Source organism: Bombina bombina, chromosome 3, assembly GCF_027579735.1.
Source record: "Bombina bombina isolate aBomBom1 chromosome 3, aBomBom1.pri, whole genome shotgun sequence".
Classification (NCBI taxonomy): Eukaryota; Metazoa; Chordata; class Amphibia; order Anura; family Bombinatoridae; genus Bombina; species Bombina bombina.
The window spans coordinates 622,933,456-622,954,277 of NC_069501.1; the positions used below are offsets into that span (position 1 = coordinate 622,933,456).

At 39.7% G+C, this 20,822-nt stretch overlaps 1 protein-coding gene across 4 annotated transcripts in view; it reads right to left on the bottom strand.

Moving 5' to 3' along the window:
• LOC128651839 (myotubularin-related protein 9-like) overlaps window positions 1–20,822 on the bottom strand; it is a 158,902-nt gene that overhangs the window by 107,417 nt on the left and 30,663 nt on the right. For 3 of the 4 annotated variants that reach the window (XM_053704820.1, XM_053704821.1, XM_053704819.1), the window contains exon 4: window positions 10,307–10,432. The exons of the other annotated variant lie outside the window; for it this stretch is intronic. In XM_053704820.1, coding sequence (XP_053560795.1) covers window positions 10,307–10,432 — 126 coding nt within the window. The remainder of the gene's footprint in view (window positions 1–10,306; window positions 10,433–20,822) is intronic. 4 annotated transcript variants of the gene reach the window in all.

A 20,822-nucleotide genomic window follows, 5' to 3' on the forward strand; every position in this document is an offset into this window, starting at 1 on the left:
TTCTTGGCTTTTAAGAATTAAGCTTCAGTTGATCAGATTTGCAAAGCAGCGACTTGGTCCTCTTTGCATACATTTACTAAATTCTACCGTTTTTATATATTTGCTTCTTCGGAAGCAGTTTTTGGTAGAAAAGTTCTTCAGGCAGCTGTTTCAGTTTGATTCTTCTGCTTTTGATTTGTTTTTTTCTTTCAAAATTGAAAATAAACTATTTTTTTGGGTTGTGGATTATTTTTTTCAGCGGTATATGGCTGTTTTTATTTTATTCCCTCCCTTTCTAGTGACTCTTGAGTGGAAGACTCCACATATTGGGTATTGATATCCCATATGTCACTAGCTCATGGACTCTTGCCAATTACATGAAAGAAAACATAATTTATGTAAGAACTTACCTGATAAATTCATTTCTTTCACATTGGCAAGAGTCCATGAGGCCCACCCTTTTTATGGTGGTTATGATTTTTTGTATAAAGCTCAATTATTTCCAAATTTCCTTTGTTGATGCTTTCTACTCCTTTCTTTATCACCCCACTGCTTGGCTATTCGTTAAACTGAATTGTGGGTGTGGTGAGGGGTGTATTTATAGGCATTTTGAGGTTTGGGAAACTTTGCCCCTCCTGGTAGGATTGTATATCCCATATGTCACTAGCTCATGGACTCTTGCCAATATGAAAGAAATGAATTTATCAGGTAAGTTCTTACATAAATTATGTTATTACCCCATAGAAGTCAATGGAGCAAAAAAAAGTGGGGGAAAAACTAACACCCGTCCCTACTTGCACGCAAACCCAATCACATATTCAAGTGCACTAACCAGACATGAAAATATGAATATTGTTGCATTTTGCTAATATATATATATATATATATATATATATATTAGCAAAATGCAAATGTATTTTTGATTTGTTTTGTGACACTTTTTTGTTTTGCGAAACAGTTACCAATAGCTTTAAGGCAGAGCTATCTCGACGTGTTAACTTCAATTGCGCTTAAGTGATCATGTTTACTTTCAACTTGTAATACGAGCACTGCATCCTACGTGCGCCATGATAAACCCCTTTTCATTTGTGAGTAACTGTTATCACTCCACAGTGTACTATATCTTGAAATAAACAAACAATGATCAATAAAACACCATGTAGTTCATGTCCATTGCCAGGCTGCTACACATGGAGCTGTAGTATTAGCAGTTTTTTTCCTATAGGCACCCACCAGACACATACTACTGTAAAGGGCTGCAAGAAAAAATAGTTTTACTGTGAGAGCTTGCGCTAACCACATCCTATGTAAAAACTCTCAAACATTCCTATTATTGTTGCAGTAACACACACACTGTTCCTCTATTTTGTATTTACCTATTTATGATGAACAAAACAAAATACACCAGCATGTGTCATAACTTGACCTGAGAGATGCATTAGAATTTGGATAACGCACTGGATTCCTACCAAGCATGTATTGCTCTGTGAGTGTAGTTTTCTACTTTTATCCTTAAAGAGTCACTGTGTTACATGAAGCTACATGTATTTTTTTATTCCTTTACATCTTTCCTCCCTACCTTTCTATCTGAGATTAATTAATTCTCTCAGCTGAAGAACACTATAATTACCTAATTTACATTTTGTCACAATTGTATATAATGATAGAATATCATTTTTATATCAATTTAGCTACCAAGGGGCTGATTTATCAAGGGCCGAACAGCCCCTGATGCCCCTATTCCGCCACTCCCCGACATTGCTGACACTATAATAAAGTTATTAACCCATATTCCGCCGCTCCCCGACATCACTGCCACTATAATAAATTTGTTAACCCCTAAACCTCCGGCCTCCCACATCTCTGCAACTAAATAAACCTATTAACCACTAAACTGCCTGCCCCCACAATGCAAAAGACTAAATTAAGCTATTAACCCCTAAACCTAACACCCCCTAACTTTAAATTAAAATTACAATATAACTATATTTAATTAAAAACTTACCTGTGAATTAAAAATAAACCTAACATTAAACTATAAATTAACCTAACCTTACCATTTGAATAAAATAAAAAAACTACCAATTAAAATATCTAAATAAAAAAAAACTAACACTACGAGAAAAATTAAAAAATCTAAAATTACAAAAAATAATAAACACTAAATTACGAAAAATAAAAAACACTAAGCTTACAAAAATAATAAACAAATTATCAAAATTAAAAACAATTACACCTAATCTAATAGCCCTATTAAAATAAAAAAGCCCCCAAAATAAAAACACCCCCAAGCCTACAATAAACTACCAATAGCCCTTAAAATGGCCTTTTGTAGGGCATTGCCCTAGTTAAACAGCTCTTTTACCTGTAAAAAAAATACAAAGTCCCCCCAACAGTAAAACCCACCACCCAACCAACCCCCCGAAATAAAAAAACCTAACTCTCAAAAAAACTAAGCTACCCATTGTCCCTAAAGGAGCATTTGTATGGGCATTGCCCTTAAAAGGACATTCAGCACTTTTTCATTGCCCTTAAAAGGGCATTTACCTCTTTTTAAAAGCCTAAACCCTAATCTGAAAAAAAAATCCACCCCAAAAAATGAAAAAAAAAAACCTTATACTAACCCCAGAATACCTACTCACGGTTGCTGAAGTCCGGACATCTATCTCCATCCAGGCGGCGAGAAGTCTTCATCCAGACGGCAACATCTTCATCCATCTCGGGGCGCCTTCTATCTTCATCCCGGCAGCGCGTAGCGCGAAGATATCCAGCGCAGAGCATCCTCTTCATACGGTCCCCGCCGTACACTGAAGCTTTAATGCAAGGTAGCCGTTTCAAAATGGCATACCTTGCATTCCTATTGGCTGATTTGATTTTTTTATTTTTCTCGTAGTGTTAGGTTTTTTAAATTTGTAATTTAGATATTTTAATTGGTAGTAAAGTTAGGGGGGGTGTTAGGTTTAGGGGTTAATAGTTTAATTTAGTGTTTTGCCTTGTGGGGGCCTGGCAGTTTAGGGGTTAATAGGTTTATTTAGTTGCGGAGATGTGGGAGGCCGACGGTTTAGGGGTTAATAGGTTTATTTGGTTGTGGAGATGTGGGAGGTCGGAGGTTTAGGGGTTAATAACTTTATTATAGTGGCGGTGATGTCGGGGAGCGGCGGAATAGGGGTTAATAACTTTATTATAGTGGCAGTGATGTCGGGGAGCAGAGGAATAGGGGTTAATACATATATTTAATAGTTGCGATGTGGGTGGGCGGCAGATTAGGGGTTAATAGGTTTAATATAGTGTTTGCGATGCGGGAGGGCGGCGGTTTAGAGGTTAATAGGTAGTTTATGGGTGTTAGTGTACTTTGTAACACTTTAGTTATGAGTTTTGTGAAACATTTTTGTGGCGCAAATCTCATAACTACTGCTCTCAGATGGCGGTATGGATCATGTTGGCATAGGCTGTAACGCAAAAGCTTTTTAGCCTCACCGCACAACCTGTAATACCGGCGCTATGAAAATCCCACGCAAAAACTTAATTTTTCTGAGTGTGGAATGGATGTTGCGTTACAGGCTAAAATAATAATTGCAGTATAGCAATACCGACACGACTTGCAATAGCTGCGTTACTGCTTTTACGATGAAACTGCCATTTTTTCAGCGTTAAAAGCGTAACGCAAAACTAATCTAAAGTAATCAAGGTGTATGTTTCTCATAGTACTATGTATACAAAAGTATTAAAATGAGGAAAAGCTTCCTTTAGGTTGCATGTATAAGTTGTATTATGTATGAGATGTAAATATTTCCTAAATTGTCCCATCACCTCTCCGAGCTGTCTCATATTACAGATGCAAATATACAAATATTCCAAAATATTTTCATGAGCTATACTAAATTTGATTGTAACATAAATTATAACAAAGCTAACTATAACATATTTATATTTATGTATGGTGAACTATAATTTGGCATGCATACTGGGCACAGCATATCTATTTAATCTGTTTTGTTTTCCAAAAAGATAGACAGTGCCCCCACGGTCCCCACCACCCATTCCCCAGCCCTGTTCTTTTAAATCTTTAATGGGACTGTTTTCCTCTGTCTGGGCAAACATATGATGGTAATAATATATTTTGACCAAGACTTTCCAGAAGGCACTATTCACTTGTATGAGTGCAAGCGTAAATCACTAATTTTTTCATGTAAAAATATTTAACACATGCTCTGTTAAATGTATTGTAGACTTATGGCCAGATTACAAGTAGCTTGCTCAATTACTTTTTCGCTCTTGCGCTAACTGCACTCATATTAACCCAACACTGGATTAAACCAACTGCGCAAAACCCAAAGTGATTTGGGAATACTTTGAATTAAAGAAAATATATTTTTTATTTTTAAATAAATATTTCTATGTATGTATGTATGTATATATATATATATATATATATATATATATATATATATATATAATCAATGGCTTGCACTCACTGGGCTTTTCAAAATACGTGCCTTTATTGTGACGTTTCGGGGACCGTATCCCCTTCCTCAGACCCTGAGGAAAGGGATACGGTCCCCGAAACGTGACAATAAAGGCACGTATTTTGAAAAGCCCAGTGAGTGCAAGCCATTGATTATTTATGCTATTTTTCTGCATGCACCCTGGCAAGCTGACCATGAAGTGAGAGTGCTCTCCAGTTGCTATTTATATATATAAACTTCAAAATGAGAAGAGGCACACTCAGGTTTTAATAAACATGATTTTATTTCTTCTGAAGCAAATTTTCAGTCACAGAGACCTTTTTCAAGACTGTTTTCATGTAGACATTCAAAGGATATGCTCAGCGGTGTCCTTTGAATGTCTACATGAAAACAGTCTTGAAAAAGGTCTCTGTGAGGACCGAAACGTTGACTGAAAATTTGCTTAAGAAGAAATAAAATTATGTTTATTAACACCTGAGTGTGTCTCTTCTCATTTTGAAGTTTCTATCTACCTACCATACGGCTAGATTACGAGTTCTGCGTTAGCCTTAAAAAGCAGCATTAAGGGGTCTTACTCCTAACGCTGCTTTTTAACGCCCGCTGGTATTACGAGTATGGCAGGTACAGGTGTACCGCTCACTTTTCTTCTGCGAATTTTCCATACCGCAAATCCCCTTACGTCAATTGCGTATCCTATCTTTTCTATGGGATTTGCCTAACGCTGGTATTAAGAGTCTTGGAAGAAGTGAGCGGTACAGCCTCTACCTCCAAGACTCCTACCGCATAAAAAAGTCAGTAATTAAGAGTTTTATGGGCTAACGCCAGAACATAAAGCTCTTAACTACAGTGCTACAAAGTACACTAACACCCATAAACTACCTATCTACCCCTAAACCGAGGCCCCCCCACATCGCAAACACTATAATAAAATTATTTAACCCCTAATCTGCCGACCGGACATCGCCGCCACCTACATTATCCCTATGAACCCCTAATCTGCTGCCCCTAACATCGCCGACACCTACATTATATTTATTAACCCCTAATCCCCCGCCCCCAACGTCACCGCTACTATTAGAAAGTTATTAACCCTTAAACCTAAGTCTAACCCTAACACCCCCCTAAGTTAAATATAATTTAAATAAAACGAAATACAATTACTATAATTAAATAAATTAATTCTATTTAAAACTAAATACTTACCTATAAAATAAACCCTAATATAGCTACAATATAACTAATAGTTACATTGTAGCTATTTTAGGATTTATATTTATTTTACAGGCAACTTTGTTTTTATTTTACAGGTAAAAGAGCTGATTACTTTGGGGCAATGCCCCGCAAAAAGCCCTTTTAAGGGCTGGTAAAAGAGCTGATTACTTTTGTAATTTAGTATAGGGTAGGGCATTTTATTATTTTGGGGGACTTTTTATTTTATTAGGGGGCTTAGATTAGGTGTAATTAGATTAAAATTCTTGTAATATTTTTTTATTTTTTGTAATTTAGTGGGGGGGGGGGGGTTTGGACTATAGTTTAGTTTATTTAATTTATTTTAGTTTACATAATTGTAGGTAATTTATTTAATTAATTTATTGATAATGTAGTGTTAGGTGTATTTGTAACTTAGGTTAGGATTTATTTTACAGGTAATTTTGCAATTATTTTAACTAGGTAGCTATTCAATAGTTATTAACTATTTAATAGCTATTGTACCTAGTTAAAATAAATACAAAGTTGCCTGTAAAATAAATATAAATCCTAAAATAGCTACAATGTAACTATTAGGAGATTAGGGGTTAATAATTGTAGGTAGGTGGTGGCGACGTTGGGGGGGCAGATTAGGGGTTAATACAATTTATTATAGTGTTTGTGAGGCGGGGGTGCAGCGGTTTAGGGGTTAATACATTTATTATAGTGGAGGCGATGTCCGGTCGGCAGATTAGGGGTTAATAATTGTAGGTAGGTGGCGGTGACGTTGGGGGCATCACATTAGGGGTTAATAAATATAATATAGGTGTCAGCGATGTTAGGGGCAGCAGATTACGGGTTCATAGGGATAATGTAGGTGGCGGCGGTGTCCGGAGCGGCAGATTAGGGGTTAATAGTATAATGCAGGTGGTGACGATGTTGTGGGGCGGCAGATTAGAGGTTAATAAGTGTAAGGTTAGGGGTGTTTAGACTCGGGGTTCATGTTAGGGTGTTAGGTGTAGACTTAGAAAGTGTTTTCCCATAGGAAACAATGGGGCTGCGTTAGGAGCTAAACGCTGCTTTTTTGCAGGCGTTAGGTTTTTTTCAGCCAGCTCAGCCCCATTGTATCCTATGGGGAAATCGTGCATGAGAACGTTTTTCCAGCTTACCACTACCATAAGCAACGCTGGTATTGAGGTGAGAAGTGGAGCTAAATTTTGCTCAACGCTCACTTTTCTGAGGCTAATGCAGCCATTCAGAAAACTCGTAATACCAGCGTTGTTTAAAGTAAGCGCTGGAAAAAAGGAGCGTTAGCCCTGCAAGTTTTTACCAACAAAACTCGTAATCTAGCCGATAGAGAGCACCCAGGCATTTCACCATATCAGGGAGTGCTGGGAACCCGATCGTACTCGATTGGGTTGAATTCCAGCGATGTCTATCCGCCTGCTCAGAGCAGACGGACAGGGTTATGGAGCAGCTGTCTTTAGACCGCTGCTTCATAACTGCTGTTTCTGGCAAGCCTGCAGGCTCGCCAGAAACACGGGCCCTCAAGCTCTGTTCGGAGCTTGATAGATAGGCCCCTATAAGTCTATACGTGTGTTTATCTTTACATAGGTATATATATTTATGTATATGTGCAAATACATATTTACACACACACATAAATACAAATGTATACACATACATATATATGTATATATATATATATATATATATATATATATATATATATACATACATACATACATATACACATATTTAGACATATATATATATATATATAAAGCAAAAGAAGAGTGCACTCACCAGGACTTTTCAAAGATTTAATTCCTAATATGTGAACATTTTCGGGGGTTTAGCCCCTTCCTCAGACATACAAAATACAAAAGTATGTCTGAGGAAGGGACTAAACCCCCGAAAACGTTCACATATTAGGAATTAAATCTTTAAAAAGTCCTGGTGAGTGCACTCTTCTTTTGCTTCTACAATTTTGTCTGTTGCACCCCAGGCACTTGTGACTTGTTATCTGGAGTGCTTGTCTTCTCTACATTTATATATATATAATATCATTTTTCAATACTTTTGTTTACATCCTACCCTCAGATAGTACAGTACTGTAATCAGGTCTGAAGCTAAATATTCTAGCGGAGTTTCGCCTTTCACTCAAGTGCAAACTTTCAACCTGTAATACCAGCACAATTTAGCATGGTCACAATATCCATTAAAAGTATAGGCTGCACTCAAGCAAAGTCAGCCACTCTAGCCCTTCTCTGGTTAACGTGATTTACTATGAACTTGTAGTATCAAAGTCATGCGCTCGTTAGCGTCCCACTTCTAATCTGGCCCATAACTGGGCATTTAGTCTACTATTTTTATACAAAATGGACCATGTTCTTTAATAAAATCTTCTTTTTCCATATTTAGGGGCCTATCTATCAAGTTTGAAGCCCCATGTTTCTTTCGAGCCTTCACGCTCGCCAGAAACACCAGTTATGAAGCAGCGGTCTAAAGACCGCTGCTCCATAACTTGTCCACCTGCTCTGAGGAGGCGGACAGACATCGCCACAATTCAACCCGATCGAATACGATCGGGTTGATTGACACCCCCATGCTAGCAGGGGGCAACGTTGCACCAGAAGTTCACAAGTGCTGCTGGTGCAATGCTGAATGCGGAGAGCGTATTGCTCTCCGCATTCAGCGAGGTTTGTCGGACATAATCCGCAATGTCAGATCATGTCCGACAGGCCTTTCATAAATATGCCCCTTAATCATAGTTTGGAATGTTTTTTTTTTTTCCTTGTTGTTCAATTTTTTTTGCTCTCTATTTGCCTGACTCCAACTGTAAAACATTATTTATAGAAACTACAGCACACTCTCTATGGGAAGCTGCCTAAGATCCATAAACCTTCACTGTATTGCAGAGCAGCAACTCTTGTGTGATTCTCTGAGGCAGGTAGGGCCTTTTCCTCATTCTACTGAATGTCTGAAGTTTCTTTTTTTAGGAGTGTAAATGTTTTCTAGCATTGCCTTATTGCATTTAATTTTACTTTTATTAAGACCGCTGCTCCTTAACTCGTCCGCCACATCTGAGGTGGCGGACAGCAATCCGCCCTATCGAATACGATTGAGCTGAATGACACCTGTTGCTAGCGGCCGACAGGCAGCGAATCTGCAGGGGGTGGTATTGCACCAGCAGTTCATGAGATCTGCTGGTGCAATGATAAATGCCGACAGCGTATGCTGTCGACATTTATCAATGTGCGGGGGACATGATCTGCTATATCGGATCATGTCCGTCCGCACATTAATAAATGGACCCCATAGCCTGAGCAATAGTGCTGCTTATCAGAGGGCCCTGGTGCAAGATTTTTTGAGGCTCCCCCAAAGGTAACTCAATAAAAACCAAACGTAGTAAAATAGAGTTCTGCTCAATATAATGATTGTGAGGATAGACAGATGGACCTGCAACTTGCAGTAACAAAAGGCTTCCCTGCATTAGGATTGTACAAATTCAGCATACGCCTATGTATAGGGCAAAATTTATCAAGGCCCGAAAAAATGCGCCTAAAAAGTTGCGATTATTATTAATAGTTCGCAATGTGTAAAGTCAAAAATGTATTTATCAAAATTCTAGAGACATTTGTGAGGCAATTTTTTTTGCAATTTCAAGCGAATGGCTGATCCTAGTTTTTTTGGGAAAATATCATTTTCACTTTAGACACCGGTAAATGGTTTATTGTTTTAATCAAGTGATCGTTTGTAAGAACGTTATTTCTTATATATTAAAGTCATTTTTATTTTGCCCCTTCTTTGGTTTTCTTTAAATGAGGAAGGTTGCCTGTTTTTTGGAGCTTATCTTTGTTTTTTTTAATACACTTATTTCAATTGCACTTAAATTATTTTACTTTTTTATAAATTTGTGTATACCTTTTTGTTATTTAATTATTATTATTCAGGTTTTGCACCTTGTTGTGGGCAATTTCTAACCCTAGATACAGCAAGAAAAATACATAGTTCCATTTTCCCTCCAGACAAACAACAATATCGCTCTTTATTTTTCACTCCTCACAACCTACAAATTAGCAAGATTAAAAACAGTGAATATTGCATGCACCACTTTTCATAAATATATGAGAACTGCGAATATATACGGGCATTTTAAAATGCTAATAGAGATTAATACAAGAAATAGGCATTTCCAGACAACTTATTCACATATATTTAAGACTTGCGAATGGTCACGAGTCAATTTGTTCTCACATATGAAAAGTTGCAAATTTATTGGCGCATAACCTTTCATAAATATGGTGATATCATTTGTGAGGTTTTTTTTTTATGTTAAACGTGAGAATTTTCTTATTCTCACTTTAATAAATTTTGCCCATAGACTGGATTTTATGGGCCCCCTCCAACTCTTGGGCCTGGTGATCTGCACCAATAGTAGTTCTGCCCCTGCCTAGAACTATTGTGTTGTATTGCAGTAAGGTCTATGTGAGCCCACTACAAGCTGCTCATTTCATAGGGAGATATGAAGAAATTCTGAGGAAGCTAATAATTTTCATCTTCAGTGAGGTTATGTGTAAAAACTGGAAGTATTAACATAATTTAAACTCAAAATAATATCATAATCATAGCAATACCAGTACTGAGTCACACATTCGCAGAGATTTTACCTCAGCTTTTATCTTGAGGAAGAAGTTTTCTGTGGTATCTCGTGGCCATCCCTCCCCTAACCTGTGTCTCTGTGGCCGGAAGAAGAATGGGTACGCCAGGGAAATGGAATCCAGTGAGGATAGAGCCTGAGAAAACAGATCCATGTCACACCTACAATGACAAAATCAGCTCACACAAAGCCCACTAAGGGGTGTTAAACAAAGCAAATATTAAAAAAAAAAACTCAAAACTATACTGCACATGAAATAGCAGATATCAAAGGGATATGAAACACAATTTTTTATTTCCTGATTCAGATACAGCATACAATTTTAAGCAACTTTCTAATTTATTCGTATGATCAATTTTTCTTCGTTCTCTTGGCATCTTTATTTGAAGGAAACAGGAATGTAAGCATAGAGCCGGCTCATTTTTGGTTCAGCACACTGGGTAGCGCTTGCTGATTGGTGATAAAAGAAGTAATTAGAAAGTTGCTTAAAATTGCATATTCTATCTGAATCATGAAAGAAAACATTTGGGTTTCATATTCCTTTAAATAAAGGGGCAATAAACAGAGCAAAAAAGTTGTTTAATGCTCCTGCTAGCGCGCTATCTCTGCTAGAAGTAAGCTGTTTGCATGTTTTCGTACTAACCTGATGCGAGCAAAAAGTCGAACTTAGAATATCGTGAATGTGTTAACATATTCCCCCATGGAACAAAAAAAAAATGGAAATAAACACCTATCTCGCACACAAACCCAATTGCATATTTTCTAAAGGGTGCTAATGCGAATTGAAAATATGAATATTTTACAATCCAATGTTTTTCACATAGCAGAATATGTTCTCCAATCATAAGATATATATCCCTACAAAAAAAATACATATTTGCACAAAGCGATAGTCACACTTAAAGCAAGCGTGAGATAAGTTTAAAAGTCCAAAACTTAAAATCAATATGATCTCAATAGATGATATTCGCTTGGGAAATAGTAATATTGGAGGCTGCAATTCTAGAAACAAAAGAGAAAAAACCTTTTCACAGGTGGAAATATTGTTTCAAATAAGGTGTCTTATTACACCATGACTTGCAGTATTTGGTTGCAAGTGCAGCCGCCCCTCTTAGGCAATACAGACAACTTCTGGATATTTCCACACAGTTGATTGGTGCGTGTGTCCTAATGGATAATGTAGCTTTAAATTAGAGACCGCAGCTTCATCCGGCATTGCGCCACTGCAAAACAGTCTGCCCAAAAGTTTCCGGGCTGGCCCTGCTGTTACAAGTGCTTCTGAGATTTAAAGTTAATTGAGCAACGCGTTTCAGAGGGACTCCTCCTTTCAGGAGCTTTCCCAAGCAAACATCATCTATTGGGATCATATTGATTTTACATTTTGGACTTTTAAATTTATCTCACACTTGCTTTAAGTGTGACTATCACTTTGTGCAAATATGTATTTTGTATGTATGTTTTAGGGATATATATATCTTAGAATTGGGTTTTATCAAGCTTGCGGTAGCAATTAACATTCCACAAATTAACCACAGATCTCTGGTTAATTTTCCAAAAGTGCCTCAATTGACCCCAAAATAAAGTATATTTTAGTTTTTTATTTAAAAAAATGTAGCATTTTTTTTATATAAAAAAAAACTGCAGCATTTTTTTTTATTAAAAAAACTGCGCAAAACAGTTTTTAGGGGTTAAAGTTGGCGGGTGTGGGGTGTTAAAAAAAAAACGGCACTGAAAAGTGCCTTTACATTGCAGTCTATGGGAAACGGTGTGTTTCCTGTAAATATTTATTCTTATGCTTATATACATATATATTTATGTGTTACTATGTGTATATATACACATATAAACACATACAGCTAGATTACGAGTTTTGCTGTATGAGGGGTGCAGTACTAACGGGCACGTTATTGTCAACGCGCACTTTCCTACAGCGCTGGTATTACAGGTTTTCATAAACCCGGCGTTAACAGGCAAGAAGTGAACGTAGAGCAAAATTGTGCTCCATACTGCACTTCAATACCAGCGCAGATTAAGTCAGCGGTGAGCTGGTTTAACATGCTTGTGCACGATTTCCTCATAGACATCAATGGGGAGAGCCGGCAGAAAAAAAAGCCTAACACCTGCAATAAAGCAGCGTAAAGCTCCGTAATGCAGCCCCATTGATTCCTATGGGGAAAGAAAATTTATGTTTACGACTAACACCCTAACAGTCTAAACACCCCTAACCTTACACTTATTAACCCCTAATCTGCTGCTCCGGACATCGCCGCCACTATAATAAACATATTAACACCTAAACCGACGCACTCCCGCCTCGCAAACACTAGTTAAATATTATTAACCCCTAATCTGCTGCTCCTAACATCGCTGCCACCTATCTACATTTATTAACCCCTAATCTGCCGCACCCAATGTCGCTGCCACTATACTAAATTTATTAACCCCTAAACCTAAGTCTAACCCTAACACCCCCTTACTTAAATATAATTAAAATAAATCTAAATAAAACCTACTATTAATAACTAAATAATTCCTTTTTAAAACTAAATACTTACCTGTAAAATAAACCCTAAGCTAGCTACAATATAACTAATAGTTACATTATAGCTAGCTTAGGGTTTATTTTTTATTTTACAGGCAAGTTTGTATTTATTTTAACTAGGTAGAATAGTTATTAAATAGTTATTAACTATTTACTAACTACCTAGTTAAAATAAATACAAGTTTACCTGTAAAATAAAACCTAACCTGCCTTACAATAAAACCTAACCTAGCCCTACAATTAAATAGATTCCCTAAATTAAATACAATTAACTAAATTCAATACAATTACCTAAATTACAACAAAAACCCCCACTAAATTACACAAAATAAAAAAAGAAATGATCAGATATTTAAACTAATTACACCTAATCTAATAGCCCTATCAAAATAAAAAAGCCCCCCCAAAATAAAAAAAAACCCTAGCCTAAACTAAACTACCAATAGCCCTTAAAAGGGCCTTTTGTTGGGCATTGCCCCAAAGAAATCAGCTCTTTTACCTGTAAAAAAAATACAAACAACCCCCAACAGTAAAACCCACCACCCACACAACCAACCCCCCAAATAAAATCCTAACTAAAAAACCTAAGCTCCCCATTGCCCTGAAATGGCGGTGCCCCTAAACCTGCAAGGCTCGTAATACCAACGGGAGTGAAAAAGCAGCGTTATGAGCCTTAACGCTGCTTTTTTACTCATAAAAAAAGATAGTGAACATGAGGAAATTACAGATAACAACTTAAACTGCGCATGTCCGTGGCCAGCATTAACAGTGGAAGCAGCAGATCAGTTCCCTCATAGAGGTTTAATGCCTGCATCTGCGCATGCTATTTATTACAAAATCAAATTCCACACATTCCTTTCAAACATATGTGGAGTACAGTTACGTAATTGTAAACCTGCGCAGGTCGGGGTAGCAAATCTCGACAAGGCAGCTATTTTCGACAGAACACCAGCAAAAGTGTTTGTGTACTTGTTATCCAAGCGTGATTAACCCCTTAACGACCGAGGACGTGCAGGGTACGTCCTCTAAAAAATGTCAGTTAACGACCAAGGACGTACCCTGCACGTCCTCAGTCTGGAAAGCAGCTGGAAGCGATCCTGCTCGCTTCCAGCCGCTTTCCGGTTATTGCAGTGATGCCTCGACATCGAGGCATCCTGCAATAACACTTTCTGGCCATCCGATGCAGAGAGAGCCACTCTGTGGCCCTCTCTGCACCGGACATTGATGGCCGGTATCGTTGGTGGGTGGGAGCCGACTTGGGAGGCGGGTGGGCGGCCATCGGTGAGCTCTGTAAGGTGGAGGGGGGCGGGATCGGGGGCGGAGCCTTCGGGGGCGCGCACGGGGGGTGGCGGGCGGGCGCGTGCACGGGGCGGGAGCGGGTGGGAACCGCTACACTACAGAAAAAAAGTTAGAAATAAAGTGTAAGAAAAAAATTAAATAAACATTTTTTTTTAAAAGCATCTAAGGGATCTGGAAGGGGTGGGGGGTTGGTATGGGGGGGGGGAAGCTACACTACAGAAAAGGGACATTTTTTTTATAAAACACATATTTTTCACTAAAATGGGTACTGGCAGACAGCTGCCAGTACCCAAGATGGCGCACATTAAGTCAGAGGGGGAGGGTTAGAGAGCTGTTTGGTGGGGGATCAGTGAGGTTGGGGGCTAAGGGGGATCCTACACAGAAGCATATGTAAATATGCTAAAAAAAAATGCACAAAAAAGCTCAAATTTCTTCTGTTAAGTGTGATCAGTCCACGGGTCATCATTACTTCTGGGATATTACTCCTCCCCAACAGGAAGTGCAAGAGGATTCACCCAGCAGAGCTGCATATAGCTCCTCCCCTCTACGTCACTCCCAGTCATTCTCTTGCACCCAACGACTAGATAGGATGTGTGAGAGGACTATGGTGATTATACTTAGTTTTATATCTTCAATCAAAAGTTTGTTATTTTAAAATAGCACCGGAGTGTGTTATTACCTCTCTGGCAGAGTTTGAAGAAGAATCTACCAGAGTTTTGCTATGATTTTAGCCGGAGTAGTTAAGATCATATTGCTGTTCTCGGCCATCTGAGGAGTGAGGTAAACTTCAGATCAGGGGACAGCGGGCAGATGAATCTGCATAGAGGTATGTAGCAGTTTTTATTTTCTGACAATGGAATTGATGAGAAAATCCTGCCATACCGATATAATGTCATGTATGTATACTTTACACTTCAGTATTCTGGGGAATGGTACTTCACTAGAATTACACTGTAAGAAATACATAAAGCTGTTTAATAACTAGAGATTATGTTTAACGTTTTTGCTGGAATGTAAAATCGTTTTCATTTGCTGAGGTACTGTGTGAATAAATGTTTGGGCACTATTTTTCCACTTGGCAGTTGCTTAATCTGTTTTTCTGACAGTTTCTGTTCTCCCTCACTGCTGTGTGTGAGGGGGAGGGGCCGTTTTTTGGCGCTTTTTCTATGCATCAAATATTTCAGTCAGCAACTCATTGTATTCCCTGCATGATCCGGTTCATCTCTATAGAGCTCAGGGGTCTTCAAAACTTATTTTGAGGGAGGTAATTTCTCTCAGCAGAGCTGTGAGAATTATAGTTTGACTGAGATAAAAAACGTTTATTCTGTAATTTGTTTCCTGCTTTCAGAATTTGTTATCTTTGCTAATGGGATTAAACCTTTGCTAAAGTTGTGTTGTTTACAAGGATTGAGGCTATAACTGTTTCAATTTATTAATTTTCAACTGTCATAGATCTTCTGTGCTTCTTAAAGGCACAGTACATTTTAATATTATTCTAATTGAATTGTATTTCCAAGTTGCAAGTTTATTTGCTAGTGTGTTAAACATGTCTGATTCAGAGGATGATACCTGTGTCATTTGTTGCAATGCCAAAGTGGAGCCCAATAGAAATTTATGTACTAACTGTATTGATGCTACTTTAAATAAAAGTCAATCTGTACAAATTGAACAAATTTCACCAAACAACGAGGGGAGAGTTATGCCGACTAACTCGCCTCACGTGTCAGTACCTACATCTCCCGCTCAGAGGGAGGTGCGTGATATTGTAGCGCCGAGTACATCTGGGCGGCCATTACAAATCACATTACAGGATATGGCTACTGTTATGACTGAGGTTTTGGCTAAATTACCAGAACTAAGAGGTAAGCGTGATCACTCTGGGGTGAGAACAGAGTGCGCTGATAATATTAGGGCCATGTCAGACACTGCGTCACAGGTGGCAGAACATGAGGACGGAGAACTTCATTCTGTGGGTGACGGTTCTGATCCAAACAGACTGGATTCAGATATTTCAAATTTTAAATTTAAACTGGAAAACCTCCGTGTATTACTAGGGGAGGTGTTAGCGGCTCTGAATGATTGTAACACAGTTGCAATACCAGAGAAAATGTGTAGGTTGGATAAATATTTTGCGGTACCGACGAGTACTGAGGTTTTTCCTATACCTAAGAGACTTACTGAAATTGTTACTAAGGAGTGGGATAGACCCGGTGTGCCGTTCTCACCCCCTCCGATATTTAGAAAAATGTTTCCAATAGACGCCACCACAAGGGACTTATGGCAAACGGTCCCTAAGGTGGAGGGAGCAGTTTCTACCTTAGCTAAGCGTACCACTATCCCGGTGGAGGATAGCTGTGCTTTTTCAGATCCAATGGATAAAAAGTTAGAGGGTTACCTTAAGAAAATGTTTGTTCAACAAGGTTTTATATTGCAACCCCTTGCATGCATTGCGCCGATCACGGCTGCAGCGGCATTCTGGATTGAGTCTCTGGAAGAGAACATTGGTTCAGCTACTCTGGACGACATTACGGACAGGCTTAGAGTCCTTAAACTAGCTAATTCATTCATTTCGGAGGCCGTAGTACATCTTACTAAACTTACGGCGAAAAATTCAGGATTCGCCATTCAGGCACGCAGGGCGCTGTGGCTAAAATCCTGGTCAGCTGATGTTACTTCTAAGTCTAAATTGCTTAATATACCTTTCAAAGGGCAGACCTTATTCGGGCCCGGGTTGAAAGAGATTATCGCTGACATTACAGGAGGTAAAGGCCATGCCCTGCCTCAGGACAAAGCCAAAGCCAAGACTAGACAGTCTAATTTTCGTTCCTTTCGTAATTTCAAAGCAGGAGCAGCATCAACTTCCTCTGCACCAAAACAGGAAGGAGCTGTTGCTCGCTACAGACAAGGCTGGAAACCTAACCAGTCCTGGAACAAGGGCAAGCAGACTAGGAAACCTGCTGCTGCCCCTAAAACAGCATGAATTGAGGGCCCCCGATCCGGGATCGGATCTAGTGGGGGGCAGACTTTCTCTCTTCGCCCAGGCTTGGGCAAGAGATGTTCAGGATCCCTGGGCGCTAGAGATAATATCTCAGGGATACCTTCTGGACTTCAAATACTCTCCTCCAAGAGAGAGATTTCATCTGTCAAGATAGTCAACAATCCAGACAAAGAAAGAGGCGTTTCTACGCTGCGTACAAGAGCTCTTGTTAATGGGAGTAATCCATCCAGTTCCACGATCGGAACAGGGACAGGGGTTTTACTCAAATCTGTTTGTGGTTCCCAAAAAAGAGGGAACTTTCAGACCAATCCTGGACTTAAAGATCCTAAACAAATTCCTAAGAGTTCCATCGTTCAAGATGGAGACTATTCGGACAATTTTACCTATGATCCAAGAGGGTCAATACATGACCACTGTAGATTTAAAAGATGCTTACCTTCACATACCGATTCACAAAGATCATTATCGGTACCTAAGGTTTGCCTTCCTAGACAGGCATTACCAGTTTGTGGCTCTTCCATTCGGATTGGCTACAGCTCCAAGAATCTTCACAAAGGTTCTGGGTGCTCTTCTGGCGGTACTAAGACCGCGGGGAATCTCGGTAGCTCCATACCTAGACGACATTCTGATACAAGCTTCAAGCTTTCAAACTGCCAAGTCTCATACAGAGTTAGTGCTGGCATTTCTAAGGTCACATGGATGGAAGGTGAACGAAAAGAAAAGTTCACTCGTTCCACTCACAAGAGTTCCCTTCCTGGGGACTCTTATAGATTCTGTAGAAATGAAGATTTACCTGACAGAGGACAGGCTAACAAGACTTCAAAGTGCTTGCCGCACCCTTCATTCCATTCAACACCCGTCAGTGGCTCAATGCATGGAGGTAATCGGCTTAATGGTAGCGGCAATGGACATAGTACCCTTTGCACGCTTACACCTCAGACCACTGCAACTGTGCATGCTAAGTCAGTGGAATGGGGATTACTCAGACTTATCCCCTTCTCTGAATCTGGATCAAGAGACCAGAAATTCTCTTCTATGGTGGCTTTCTCGGCCACATCTGTCCAGGGGGATGCCATTCAGCAGACCAGACTGGACAATTGTAACAACAGACGCCAGCCTTCTAGGTTGGGGTGCCGTCTGGAATTCTCTGAAGGCTCAGGGACAATGGAGTCAGGAGGAGAGTCTCCTGCCAATAAACATTCTGGAATTGAGAGCAGTTCTCAATGCCCTCCTGGCTTGGCCCCAGTTGACAACTCGGGGGTTCATCAGGTTTCAGTCGGACAACATCACGACTGTAGCTTACATCAACCATCAGGGAGGGACAAGAAGCTCCCTAGCTATGATGGAAGTATCAAAGATAATTTGCTGGGCAGAGTCTCACTCTTGCCACCTGTCAGCAATCCACATCCCGGGAGTGGAGAACTGGGAGGCGGATTTCTTAAGTCGTCAGACTTTTCATCCGGGGGAGTGGGAACTTCATCCGGAGGTCTTTGCCCAAATACTTCGACGTTGGGGCAAACCAGAGATAGATCTCATGGCGTCTCGACAGAACGCCAAGCTTCCTCGTTACGGGTCCAGATCCAGGGATCCAGGAGCAGTCCTGATAGATGCTCTGACAGCACCTTGGGACTTCAGGATGGCTTACGTGTTTCCACCCTTCCCGTTGCTTCCTCGATTGATTGCCAGAATCAAACAAGAGAGAGCATCAGTGATTCTAATAGCACCTGCGTGGCCACGCAGGACTTGGTATGCAGACCTGGTGGACATGTCATCCTGTCCACCTTGGTCTCTACCTCTGAAACAGGACCTTCTGATACAGGGTCCCTTCAAACATCAAAATCTAACTTCTCTGAAGCTGACTGCTTGGAAATTGAACGCTTGATTTTATCAAGACGTGGATTTTCTGAGTCAGTTATTGATACCTTAATACAGGCTAGGAAACCTGTTACCAGAAAGATTTACCATAAGATATGGCGTAAATACCTATATTGGTGTGAATCCAAAGGTTACTCTTGGAGTAAGGTTAGGATTCCTAGGATATTGTCTTTTCTACAAGAAGGTTTAGAAAAGGGTTTATCTGCTAGTTCATTAAAGGGACAGATCTCAGCTCTGTCCATTCTGTTACACAAACGTCTGTCAGAAGTTCCTGACGTCCAGGCTTTTTGTCAGGCTTTGGCCAGAATTAAGCCTGTGTTTAAAACTGTTGCTCCACCATGGAGTTTAAACCTTGTTCTTAATGTTTTACAGGGCGTTCCGTTTGAACCCCTTCATTCCATTGATATAAAGTTGTTATCTTGGAAAGTTCTATTTTTAATGGCTATTTCCTCGGCTCGAAGAGTCTCTGAATTATCAGCCTTACATTGTGATTCTCCTTATTTGATTTTTCATTCGGATAAGGTAGTCCTGCGTACTAAACCTGGGTTCTTACCTAAGGTAGTTACTAACAGGAATATCAATCAAGAGATTGTTGTTCCTTCCTTATGCCCAAATCCTTCTTCAAAGAAGGAACGTCTACTGCACAACCTGGATGTAGTCCGTGCTCTAAAATTTTACTTACAGGCAACTAAGGAATTTCGACAAACGTCTTCTCTGTTTGTCATTTACTCTGGGCAGAGGAGAGGTCAAAAAGCTTCCGCTACCTCTCTTTCTTTTTGGCTTCGTAGCATAATTCGTTTAGCTTATGAGACTGCTGGACAGCAGCCTCCTGAAAGAATTACAGCTCATTCTACTAGAGCTGTGGCTTCCACTTGGGCCTTCAAGAATGAGGCCTCTGTTGAACAGATTTGCAAGGCTGCAACTTGGTCTTCGCTTCATACTTTTTCCAAATTTTACAAATTTGACACTTTTGCTTCATCGGAGGCTATTTTTGGGAGAAAGGTTCTTCAGGCAGTGGTTCCTTCTGTATAAAGAGCCTGCCTATCCCTCCCGTCATCCGTGTACTTTTGCTTTGGTATTGGTATCCCAGAAGTAATGATGACCCGTGGACTGATCACACTTAACAGAAGAAAACATAATTTATGCTTACCTGATAAATTCCTTTCTTCTGTAGTGTGATCAGTCCACGGCCCGCCCTGTTTTTAAGGCAGGTAAATATTTTTTGATTTATACTCCAGTCACCACTTCACCCTTGGCTTTTCCTTTCTCGTTGGTCCTTGGTCGAATGACTGGGAGTGACGTAGAGGGGAGGAGCTATATGCAGCTCTGCTGGGTGAATCCTCTTGCACTTCCTGTTGGGGAGGAGTAATATCCCAGAAGTAATGATGACCCGTGGACTGATCACACTACAGAAGAAAGGAATTTATCAGGTAAGCATAAATTATGTTTTTCCTTTTATTTTAGTACTGGCAGAGTTTCTGCCAGTACTTAAGATGGCGGGGACATTTGTGGGGTAGGGGAGGGAAGAGAGATGTTTGGGAGGGATCAGGGGGTCTGATGTTTCAGGTGGGAGGCTGATCTCTACACTAAAGCTAAAATTAACCCTGCAAGCTCCCTACAAGCTACCTAATTAACCCCTTCACTGCTAGCCATAATACATGTGTGATGCGCAGCGCCATTTAGCAGCATTCTAATTACCAAAAAGCAACACCAAAGTCATATATGTCTGCTATTTCAGCACAAAGGGGATCCCAGAGAAGCATTTACAACCATTTGTGCCATAATTGCACAAGCTGTTTGTAAATGATTTCA